The 13093-nt window shown below is 39.6% G+C and overlaps 1 protein-coding gene across 1 annotated transcript in view; it reads left to right on the plus strand.

The window, feature by feature from the left end:
• The first annotated feature begins 732 nt into the window (after nucleotides 1–732).
• Nucleotides 733–13093, plus strand: part of HEBP1 (heme binding protein 1) — a 32397-nt gene continuing 20036 nt past the window's right edge. The window contains exon 1 of the mRNA XM_021001741.2: nucleotides 733–971. Within this exon, the coding sequence (XP_020857400.1) occupies nucleotides 894–971 (78 nt within the window). The 5' untranslated portion in view covers nucleotides 733–893. The remainder of the gene's footprint in view (nucleotides 972–13093) is intronic.

Below are 13093 nucleotides of genomic sequence, written 5' to 3' on the forward strand. Positions count from 1 at the left end.
CCTAGAAAATGAACCAGCAAAGGAAACTGAGAAGCAATTGGACAGGTAGGAGGAGTACCAGGAGAGCAGTGACAAGATAGCCCAGAGAGAAGAGAAGGTTGTCAATTGTGCAGATGGATCAAGAAGGATGAGGATCAAAAAGGGGATCATTAGATTTGACAATTAAGAGATCACTGGTAACTGGAGGAAATAAAAAGTTTCAGTCAGATAATATTGGAACCCAGACTGCAAAGAGTTGAGGACTGAGTAGTAGCAGAGCAGCTAATGTGGACAGCCAGCTTTTCCTAGGAATTTGGTCAAGGGAGGCGACATACTGGGCTATAGCCCAAGGGAATTTTTTGAAGCAAAGGATCCCGTCTAAGTAACTGGAGAAAACCTAGGGAAGGTCTGAGGGTAAGGGGATAGGTACAGGAGACTGCTAAGGAGACGTTATTTTTGGGTTCAAAATTATGATTATTCAAGTTGTGATTATCTCACCTTCCTTTGCACAATAGAAGTATCCGTTTCCATGACTACTTCAAACCAAGAAAATATCAGGAAGGGAAAATGTCTGACTTCTTTAGCTAAGACCAAAAGCGGGAGTCTGACCCTGGCTTTCTAGCTAGTGGAGTCTAGGCCCTCCCCCTAACCAATTATTCTGCCTCCTTCTCCAGCACCCAAAGCAGTGGTGGGGCCTAACAAGAATTGAACTAATTAGAGCAGTCCCTCCTCTGTGGTCGCTTGACTGGGTTGCTCCACCCCACTCCCCCCCACGGTTCCTGGAGCTCCTCCTGCCAAGGCTGAGCGGTGGGGGCAGGGGACAGAAGACGCCAGGATCACAGTGCAGAAACCAGGCTACTCTGTGCCCGCGTCTGCAGTGTGGCAGCCCGGACTGTGGCGGAGACAACGGCGTCATGTTGGGCATGATAAAGAACTCCTTGTTTGGGAGCGTGGACAGCTGGCCCTGTCAAGTTCTGAGCAAGGGGGGGAAGGTAGGAGGCCAGGGCTGCTAAGGAAAGGGAAGGAGAGTCTCCACTTCCCTCCAATCAGAAGCAAGAGGTTGAATGAGGAAGCTGAGACTGACCAACAAATTTTGGGGAGGCATTTGTTCGGACCTGGGGCTAGAGGGACGGGAGGATCCGGGAAAGAGGGAGACGGGGGGACCAAGCATTGTGTTAAAAGATTCTGGTCATATTTGGGTCTTAGCGCCCGAATATCCTCCATTTGGATTCTGAATTGAATTGCATTTAGATAAAGGGGCACAGCCTTTACAAGGAAGACATTCATTTACGTGTAATTTTTAATTTGAATGGAGAGTACCGATTTGTAAGTTGCAATGCCTCTGTTAATGCAGCCTCTGACATTTGTGTGCTCTTGCAATGCAACCTGTAGAGATGGATTGCCCTGGGGGCAAAAGATATTTACAATTCAATTAACCTTTTTAGGGACCTCCTGTTTGTTAGATGTTGAAATAGGACCTGGAAATGCAAAGATGAAAAACTTATGCACTCCTTACCCTTGAGGGGCTTACAACCTCCTTTGGAAGTTACGTGAACACAAGCAATAGTAACAATAGCTAGCACTCAAAGCTCTGTAAAGATAGTATACAGTTTGATTATCAAAACAACCCTGAGACCTAAGTGTTATTATTAACCCCATTTTAGAGATGAGGAAACTGGGGCCAGCAGAGGTTAAGTGACTAGGTGTTATTATTAACTCTATGTTACCAAGGAGAAAACTGAGTCAGGGAGAATAAGTGACTTTTCCAGGATCACACAGCTAACTAAGTGCCTGAGGCAAGATTTAAACTAAGTCTGTCCAGACTCCTGGTCTAGTGACTTATCCATTGAGCCACAGAAATAACTCTTAAAAAAAAAAAGTAAGATCCAAGGTAGAAGGTGGTAGAGAGAAAAGACTGCAGGTAATACCTTAGGGAAATTTGAGGAAGATCTGGAGGGATTGGGGGAACTTCATGGAGAAGCTGGATCAGGAAGAAAAAGAAGGATTTTAATCAATTTGCATTTAGATTGTGCTAAAAATATGCTTGTTGACTGACAGGCAGGGAGTTCTGGAGTGAGTCATTCTCAGTCATTGTGTGAACAAGTGTAGAAAAATCAGGAGGGGACAAGAGCAGCTACAGAAAAGAAAACAGAATGCATAAAGGAGAAAAATGGCACAGGCTGGGGCAGTAGCTTGGAGCAGACTGTGGAGGGCCTCATCTATTATGTACCAGGCGTGCTAAGCTCTGAGGATACAAGGAAAAGCAAAACACAATCCTTTGTGTCAAGGAGCTCACAGTCTAATAGGTGAGACAACATACGAACAACCACGTACAGACAAGATAAACATAATAAAAATAATAGCTGATATATATAACATATATAGACACAACACACATATGTAGTATGTTACATTTACAGTGTACCAGGCACTGTGCTAAGCCCTTTACAATCCTGAGAGGTACTATAACATCCCTATTTTATAGATGAGGAAAGAGATTAAGTGACTTGCCCAGGGTCACACAGCTAGTAAGTGTCCAGGGTCAGATTTGAACTAGGGTCTTCCTAACTCCAGGCCTGGCACTTCCTCCAGGAGGAAAGAAGTAGAAGGCTAAGAAGTTTGTAATTAATCCTACAGGCAATAGGGCATCGGGTAAGATTTTTCAGGAGGGCCAGACCTGTGCCTTTGAAAGATTGGTCTGGCAGCCTTGTGACATGGAGAAGAAAGACTAGGGACAGATAGGTCATTTGAGGGGCTGTTACAATAGTCCATGATAATGGTTTTATTGGACACACACTAAGTTTAACCGTGTGAGAGGAGGGTTTAGATTCAAGAGATATGATTGAGGTAGGATTGACAGGACTGGGCATTGGGTTGGATGTGTGGGATGGCACAGTAGAGAGTTAAAGACAGCTTTGAAGCTTCAAGCCTGGGCGGCTGGGAAGATAGTGGTACCATCAATAGAAAAAGACAAATTGGACATTATCCATAAACCAACCTTTTATCGATGTTACTCAGAGTCAGAAAGTTCTTTTGCATGCAAGCTGGAGCATTTCCAGACCCTATTCTGTATAGTAATAGTGGTCATGGGTCATTTTTTATTAATAGCAGTCACAAATGTAGCTCCACTGTCACATGACTACCAGTAATGTAGTATTGCCAGAGATATGCTTAGTAATAAGCATCACTTAGCCGACCATCTAACCCGTATCTCTTAACCCTTCTGTCTGGATCAGGTTTATTCTCTCTTGCCTTTTTTTGCCCTTTTGGCAACTGTGCATATGGAGCTAGTCACAGTGACTTTCTACTTTTCTCTAGTTCCAAAAACTTTGGCAGAGTGAGAAGCAACTGTTGTGGAGTGAAGTGGAGATTTTTGTCCCCTCATGAATGCCTGCATCCTTGGTTGTCTCATGTAGATATTTGTTTGTGTGCTCTGGCCACATGTGGGTAGACTTGGTAGTCTACCCACATCATAGAAAAGTGGTAGTTTTGTGTAGTGGTTAAGGGCACTAGACAGTGTCAACAGACAGAGGTTTGAGTCCTAACTTTCTTTGCCTAGGAGTATGACTGGGCAAGTCCCAGAGGTGTATTTGTCTTCCTCTATGAAAAGGGGATCACGAGAACATTACTTGCTTTCAAAGGTAGTTATGAAGAAAGTTTTGTAAACTGGAAAGCAGAAATTGACAATTAGATCTACTACCTTAGAAAGGGGCTAGACAAGAAACCAATAGGCCTTTCCCTATTCTCTATAGGCCTATCCCTATATTTCTTTCCCAGTGTGTCATTAACCTAAATCCTCCCCTCTCTGCCCTTATCTCAGAGTCAGATGTTAAGGACTGATTCTCTGCATAGGTGGAGGAGCGTGTGTTGCTGTTGGCCTTATCACTAGACCAGGGGTGGAGAACCCACAGCCTCCATGCCACATGTGGCCTTCTAGGTACTCAGGTGCGGCCTTTTGACTGAGTCCAAATTTTACAGAACAAGTCCTTTTATTAAGAGGATTTGTTCAGTGAAATTTGGATTCAGTCAAAGGGACACACTTGAGGACCTAGAAAGCCACATGTGGCTTCGAGGCTGCAGGTTCCCCACCCCTGCACTAGACACTAGGCAATTCAAGGACTGTGCCCCGTGTCCTGTGTTGGCCTTGAGTAGCTGGCTAGGCAGTGTGGTAGTGTCGAGAACATGGTATCCAGGGTCAGAAGAGTAAGTCTTGAAATTCCTAGCAATGTACTAGCTGGTACTTGCTAGTTCATTGCAATTACTAGCAATGATTTTAGAAGTACGGAATGTTAGAATTTACTTGTACTTGGCCAAGAATTCTGCCCATCCCCCACAATATCCCCAATTTATCCAGCCTCTGAATAAAAACCTACTACTGTGAGGGAGAACCCACTGCTTCCTGAGCCAACCCATCCCACTTTAAGATAACTATAATTGCTAGGAACTTTTGCTTTTTATCATATGTAAAACTGTCTCTGCAACATTACTCCTAGTTTTCCTATGTGGGGCCAAGCAGAAAAAAAATACTATCCTGCTTTCTTTTTTTTTATCCCACTTGCTTGTGACAGCTTTCCAGATACATGAAGAAAGCTGTCCCCTACACATGCATACCCCACCAAAAAAAATCACTTCTCTAGGCCAGATATCATAAACTTCCTTAGGATGCTAGGAGGTACAGTGGATATAGTGCTGAACCTGGAATCAAGAAGACCTGAGTTCAAATCCAACCTCAGACACTACTAACTATGTGATCTTGGTCAAGTCACTTAACCTCTGTCTGCCTCAGTTTCCTCAATTCCAAAATGAGGGCATTGGAGCAGATGGCTTCTTAGACCTTTTCTAGCTGTAGTTCCATGATACATGCTATGATTAGTTAAAAACTAGAAAGGATACATTGTGAAGGTCATGAACCAACATGGTTCTCTCTAGAACAGGTCATATCAGAAGAAATTCATTTCCATTTTTTAAAACTAGGTTAGATCAGCAGAATACTACAGATATAGTTAATCCAGCTTTTAGCAAAGCAATTGATAAAGTCTTTTTTGTTGTTGTTTTGGTAGACAAGATGGAAAGATGTGAGCTAGGCAATGATTGAGTTAAGTGGATTTGGAAATAGTTCAGATGGCCAGAGGAATTCATGATTCAATGTCAACTTGGAAGGAGGTCCCTAGGGGAATGTACTAGGGATCTGTGGTTGGCCTTGGTGCTCTTTAACATTTTTTGTCAATGGCTTGGATAAAGGCATAAGTGACATATTAAGCAAATTTGCAAATTACACCAAACTGGCAGGGACAACTAACACATTAGATGACAGAATAATGATCCCACAAGCTTATCAAATCTTCAGAATGAATCAAATAAGATGTCAAGATATATCTTGTTGTTCAGTTGTTTTTCAGTTATGTCCAACTCTTCATGACCCCATTTTGAGGTCTCCTTGGCAAAGACACTGGAGTGATTTGCCATTTCCTTCTCCAGCTCACTTTACATTTGAGGAAACTGAGGCAAACAAGGTTAAGAGACTTACCCAGGGTCACACAGCTAATAAGTGTCTGAGACCAGATTTGAACTCAGGAAGAGGAGTCTTCATGACTACCAGGCCTGGTGCTCTCTCCACTGCACCACCTAGCTGCCCTGTCATGGTATATAAACAGCTTCACAGGGGCAGAATGAGGAAGGCATTGTTAAACAACTGTTTGAGAAAAGACTTGGGCTTTTAGTGGACCATAAGTGCAATGTGTGTGATATGAAAGAAAAAAAATTGACTCATGCTATATTAAGAAAGGCACAGAGTTTAGGCCTAAGGAGATGATCATCCTGCTGTATGTCACTATATATCATTGTTGTGGGCATAAAAAGTTAATATAGCCAATGCAATTGGTATAAAATAAAAATTGGTATAAAATTGGAAGAAACCTTGGAGCTCATCTAGTTTAGCCTCCCACCCAAAACAGAAATTTCTTCTATAATAGGAAATGATTTTACCTTCCTGTTTCTCAGTTTTCTCATCTATAAAATGAGGCAATTGAGTTTGGAGCTGGCCACTTTTTTTTAGTCTTTCAGACACCTTACTCCCCTCCATATATTCTATGATCCAGTGACCTGTTCTCCTTGCTCTTCCTTGCACAAGACACTTCATCCCCTGACTACATGGATTTTTGCTGGCTATGCTCAGTGCTTGGAATTCTCTCCCAGCTCACCTCTGTCTCCTAGCTTCCTTCAACTATCAGATACACACACACACACACATACACACACACACACACACACACATATACATAATATACATATATACATATACATGGGTATTTATTACGTATACATGTGCATGTAGATATGTATGTATATACACACAGACATATATGTCTTCTCTCCCCCTTTAAATTGTGAGCTCCTTGGGGGCAGGGTCTAGTTTTTTTGTTTGTTTTGTATTTCTTTGTATTTCCAGTGCTTAGCACAGCGTCTGCCACACAGCAGGCACTTAATAAATGCTTGTTGGCTTGACTTAATTTGACTTGTACAAGTTGCCCCCATGTCTGGAATGTGCTCTCTTCTCAATTCTTAAAATACCTAGTTTCCTATAGTAAGTCTAAGCCTTTCCTGATTCCCCTAGATGCTTTATCCTCCCCCACCTAAAAAAAATTACCTTGCATTTCTTTTGTTTATATTTTGTATCTAGTAATATGTGTTTATTTTCACACTCCCCAGTAAAATGTAAGTTCCTTGAGGACAGGAACTGTTTCCATTTCTTTGTATCCATAGCAACTAGCACAGTGCCTGACATGTAGTAAACACTAAATAAATGTTTGTTGATGGAGTAATTAAATCATCATTAAGTCCTTTACCAGCTCTATGATTCTATTTAGCATTTCTTGAATATATCTAATGAAAGGTAGATAGAGGAGGAACTTCTCTTTTTTATTTAATCTAAATATAAAGGCTAAATGTTTAGTTAGAAGACAAGGAGAAAGAAGTGCAGCAGTAAGAGAACTTGTTAGAACCAGACTTATTTATCTTTCCCTGGAGTCAGAGGCACCAAGGTTCAGTAGGAGAGCTTCCTTGACCTTTGTGACATGAAGCTCAAACAGGTCCTCTAATAGATTTCTGTCATCATTATCAAACATCTATTAAGTATCTTCAATATGCCAGGAACTATGTTAAGCACTAGGAATACAAAGACAAAAACAAAACACCTCCTGCCTTCAGGGAGCTTACATTCTAATACAGGAGACAATATGTGCATATGTAGATATAAATCAGACATATGCCTATCAAATACAACTTTGAGGAGAAGACACTGGTAAGGAGGGAGAGGGAAGAAGGAAGGAAAGAGGAGACTAGGAAAAGCTTTAGGAAACACTTTAGCTGAGTCTTGAAGAAATTAGGAATTACAGGAAATGGAGATGTGATAGGAGAAAATAGGGGATACCCAATGCAAGGTATAGAGATGGAAGATAGAGCACTGTGTGTAAGGAGTAACAAGTAGACAAGTATGACTGAATTGTAGAGAGTCTGGAGAAGAGTAATATCTAAGTAGATTGGAAAGGTAGGAAAGAGCCTTTACCAAATAAAGAAGTTTATAGTTGATCTTAGAGGAAGTTATGGGAGTTTATTGGGGAGGGAGAAGGAGGCTGACATAGTGAAACTTGAGCTTTTGGAAAATAACTTTGGTTGTTGTGTAGATGATAGATTGGATCTAGGAGATATTTAGGGAAGGCCATACTACAATGAGAGCCTAGGGTATAGCTGTGTGAATGAAAAGAAGGGGACGTATCTGAAAGGTGTTATGGAGATAGAAATGAATGGATTTGGCAAATGAGTGTATATATGAAGTGAACGAAAGGGAGAGAATAAGAGTGACACTGAGGTTGTGAGCCTGGGGACTGGAAGAATGGTAGTGCTCTCACCAGTATTAAGGAAGTTTACAAGAGGGGCCAGTCTGGGGGCAGGGGTGGTCAGAGAGGTAAGAAGGTCATTCTCCTTTGGACTTGTTGAGTCTGAGTTGCGTTATAGGACATCCATTTAGAAATGTCTAAATTTTTAATAGGCAGTTTGTGATATAGGACTGGAGCTCAGACAGACAAGAACTAGACATATAGATTTGAAAGTCATCTGAATAGAAGTGATAATCAAAGCCTAGGAAGTTGATGAGATCACCAGGTGAGAAAGTATGGAAAGAGAATAGGACAGAGCTTTGTGGAACATCCCACAGAAATTGGGTGTTATATGGATGATGACCCAGTAAAGGAGAATGAGAAGGAGTGATCAAATAGCTTGGGAGACAGAGAGAGAGAAAGAGAAAGAGAGAGAAAGAGAGAGAGAGAGAGAGAGAGAGAGAGAGAGAGAGAGAGAGGAGAGAGAGAGAGAGAGAGAGAGAGAGAAAGCAGTGTCATAAAAACTGTGAGAAGAGAGAATGAGGGTGATCAACAGAGTCAAATGCTAGAAAGAGGTCAAAAAAGATGGGGATTTAGAAAAGAGATTAGATTTAGCAATTAAGAGATCATTAATGACTTTGGAGAGAGCAGTTTAAACACGGGGATTTAGAAAAGAGACTACATTTAGCAATTAAAAGATAATGACTTTGGAGAGAGCAGTTTCAGCTGAGGTTGGAAGCCAGATTTCAGAAGGTTAAGAAGAAAGTGAGAGAAAGTGGAGGCATGAAATGTCAATGGTTTTCTCAAGGAGTTTCACTAAGAAAGAGAGGAGAGATATAGAATGAGAGCAAGTGAAGATAGTAAAATCTAGTGAGGTTTTTTTTTTAAGGATGGGAAAGATTTGTTCTTGTTTATAAGCAACAGGAAAGGAGCTATTAGGGACAGATTGAAATTAGAGAGAGGGGGAAAATATTATCAGGAGTGGTCTTCTGAAGAGGATGGAGGAAAGGTAGGATCAAAGGCAAAATACAACATCCATTCCTATTAAAAACACTAGAGAGCATAGGAATAAATGGAGTCTTCCTTAAAATGATAAGGAGCATCTACCTAAAACCTTCAGCAAGCATCATATGTAATGGGGACAAACTAGAAGCATTTCTAGTAAGATCAAGGGTGAAACAAGGATGTCCATTATCACCACTGTTGTTCAATATGGTACTAGAAGCATTAGCTTTAGCAATAAGAGAAGAAAAAGAAATCAAAGGTATTAGAATAGGCAAAGAAGAAACAAAACTATCACTCTTTGCAGATGACGTGGTGATATACTTAGAGAATCTTAGAGATTCAAGTAAAAAACTACTTGAAATAATAAGCAACTTTAGCAAAGTTGCAGGTTATAAAATAAACCCACATAAATCATCAGCATTTCTATATATTACTAACAAAGCCCAACAGCAAGAGGTAGAAAGAGAAATTCCATTTAAAATTACTATAGAAATTATAAAATATTTAGGAATCTACCTGCCTAAACAAACCCAGTAACTATATGAACACAATTACAAAACACTTTTCACATAAATAAAGTCAGATCTAAATAATTGGGAAAACATCAGTTGCTCATGGGTAGGCCAAGCTAAGATAATAAAAGTGATAATTCTACCTAAGTTAATTTACTTATTCAGTGCCTCATCAATCAAACTACGAAAAAATTATTTTATAGAGCTAGAAAAAAACAATAACAAGGTTCATTTGGAAGAAGAAAAGGTCTGGAATATCAAGGGAACTAATGAAAAGAAATGCTAGGGAAAGTAGCCTAGCCATTCCAGATCTTAAATTGTATTATAAAGCAGCAATCGTCAAAACTGCTTGGTATTGGCTAAGAAATAGAGTGGTAGATCAGTGGAATAGGTTAGGTAAGCAAGACACAGTAGTCAATGACTATAGTAATCTACTGTTTGATAAACCAAAAGATCCTAGTTTCTGGGATAAGAACTCACTATTTAACAAAAACTGCTCAGAAGACTGGAAAAGACTATGGCAGAAACTAGGAATAGACCAAAATCTTACACTATATACCGAAATAAAGTCCAAATGGGTTCACGATTTAGATATAAAGGCAGATACCATAAGCAAAGTGGGAGAGCAAAAACTTGTTTGCTTGTCAGATTTATGGAGAACAGAAGAATTTATTACCAAAAAGAGATAGAGAACATTATGAAATGCAAAATGTATCATTTTGATTACATTACATTGAAAAGTTTTTGCACAAACAAAGCCAATGCAAGCAAAATTAGGAAGGAAGCAGAAAACTGGGAAAGAATTTTTACAAACAGTGTCTCTGATAAGGGCCTCATTTCTAAAATATGTAGAGAAATGAGTCAAATACATAAGAAACAAGTCATTCCCCAACTGATAAATGGTCAAAGGGTATGAACAGGCAGTTTTCAGAGGAAGAAATTAAAACTATCTACAGTCATATGAAAAAATTCTCTAAATCACTATTGATTAGAGAAATGCAAATCAAAACAACTCTGAGGTACCACATCACACCTATCAGACTGGCCAACATGACAAGGCAGGAAAACGATAAATGTTGAAGAAGATGTGAGAAAAGGAATTAATGCATTGTTGGTGGAGCTGTGAAATGATCCAACCATTTTGGAGAACAATTTGGAATTATGCCCAAAGGGCTATAAAAATACGTATACCATTTGACCCAGCAATAGCACTTCTAGGGCTATATCCCAAAGAGATCATGCAAATGGGAAAAGGACCCACATGTACAAATATATTTATAGCAGCTCTTTTAGTGGCAGTAAAGAGTTGGAAAGTGAGGGGATGCTCATTAATTGGAGAATGGCTGAACAAGTTGTGGTATATGAATGTTATGGAGTCCTACTGTGCTATAAGAAATAATGAGTGTCAGATTTCAAAAAAACCAATTGATACACATCTACTTTATTTATAGTTTGATGGCGCTACAAAAAGGGTTATTATAAATATTCTTGGTGCATTTGACATTTCTTTCTTTGACTTCCTTGGGGTATATGCTGAGTACTTGGTCTCTGGAGTCAAAGTGTATAGATGTCTTAGTCACTTTTTGAGCAAAATTCCAAATTGTTTTCCAGAATGGTTACATTAATTCATAGCTCTTCCAATAGTATATTAATCTGCCTAGTAAGAAACCAGAACCTAGCATAGGTCACATAGATGAACTGTCCCAGAGTACACCAGTCTTTTTTTTTTTTAACAGTTTCATTCTGGAGATAGGACCCTGCTCTCTCCTCTTTAAATGATCTTGTCTTTCTAATAGTCAGACACAATTATTGGTGATAACCATTCAGAATTTGAGTACTTTCCTATACAGACTGGAAGTCATGTCTTCTTGTCATTCTTCAGCTGGAATTTCCACGAGAGAAAAAAAATTTTATAGTGTTGCATCTACGTGTTAAGATGGATTCTTATTTTCTTCTTTCCTCAGTCACATTCAGATGTTTGTTATTGTTCAGTTGTTTTTCAGTTATGTCTGACTCTTTGTGACCCCATTTGGCATTTTCTTGGAAAAGTTACTGGAGTGGTTTGCCATTTTTTTCTCCAGCTCACTTGAGAGATGAGGAAACTGAGGCAAATAGGGTTAAGTGACTTGCCCAGGATCACACAGCTAGGAAGTGTCTGAGGCTGGATTTGAACTCAGGAAGATGAGTCTTCCTTTCTCTAGGCCTGGTACTCCACCCACTACCCCACCTAGCTGCCCTAAAAGTGACATATTGCATCGATTCAAAATGTGTGTACAGTTTCACAAACAGTCCCCATAACAGTCTGTGAAAACATTCATGGATTCCCAACTCTCTTCTCCTGCAAGTTTTCAGAGGCATCACAATCCCCAGCCATTCCATGTCTGACTATGTCTGGCTGTATAGCCAGGTCTAGTAGAGAAAGTTCAGTCCGGGGTTTCTCCTGGCAATTGTTTATTTCTGAAGAAACTAGCATGTTCTTTTCTGAGTGTTTCTTGTAGTAAAGCCTTGTACCAGTTCTGGAGCTTTCAAAGAAATGTAAGATGTTATTTCATAAATTTCAGAATTAGAAAGGACTTAAAGATCATTCGGTATAGCTAGATAACACAGCTAGGTGGCACAGTGGACAGAGCACAGGGCCTAGAGTCAGAAAGACCTGAGTTAACTTAACCTATCTGCCTCAATCTCCTTAACCATAATATGAGGATAATAGCAACATCTATCTCCCATGGTTGTTGTAAGGATCAAATGAGGTAATATTTGTAAAGTGCTTAGCATAGTGAGTGAAATGTGGTACCACTATAGAAATGTGAGACATTATTATTGTTATTATTATTATTATTATTATTATTATTATCCTTGTGGTAGTTATCTGCCCACCCCCAGGACATTTTCTCTCCTTTCTCAGGAAATTCCATATCTAGTTCATAGGTGCTATTATTGTTGTCTTTGTTATTGTCATTTTACATGCTATTGTTACTATTAGTGTAACTTCCCTCTTTTTAAAGATTAGAAAACTGAGGTCCAGAGAGTTTAAGTGATTTCTCTCAAGGGAACACAGATAATAAGTAAAAGAGCTATGCTTCCAAGTACATTCCACTCTCTCTACACCGTGAGGGTCTCTTAAAGGAGTGTAAGTTAGCGGTTAAAAAGTATTTATTAAGGGTTAATCATGTGAAAAGTTAAATAACAGTACAAGAAAATAGAAAGGATGTTACAAAGGAGTGTATGACTGCCACATATGTACTATCAGTAAGATATTATGAGTTCAAAAAAAAAAAGGGAAAGGTTGCTGTGGTTTGGAAAGCTACTTGGAGGAAGCAAAACTTACTAGAACCTAAAGGAAAGTAGCATTTGGATAGGTGGAGTACAATGGGGAGGGTGTCCAGCCCCAGTGAATGTCAAGGTCAAGGATAAGTGATAGGATTTAATTGGTTTAGGGAGGATTCTTCTATGAGAGAAGAAATTCATTCTTCTGATGCAGATTGACACCTTCCCTAAAACTTACAGCAGTAGAGTAGCAATTCTTAAAGTATAATCCAGAACCCACTATGGGTCCCGAAGACCCTTTCAAGGGATCCATGAGGTCAAAACTATTTTATAGTAATACTAAATCGTTTTAATGTGTAACTCAATAAATATCGATAGATATAGCTCATATAAACAAAATCTGTTGGGGGAAGGTACCACAATAATTTGTGTGTGTGTAAATTTTTTATTCATTTG

This window comes from Phascolarctos cinereus, unplaced genomic scaffold (assembly GCF_003287225.1).
Source record: "Phascolarctos cinereus isolate Bilbo 61053 unplaced genomic scaffold, phaCin_HiC Scaffold_1;HRSCAF=81, whole genome shotgun sequence".
Lineage (NCBI taxonomy): Eukaryota > Metazoa > Chordata > Mammalia > Diprotodontia > Phascolarctidae > Phascolarctos > Phascolarctos cinereus.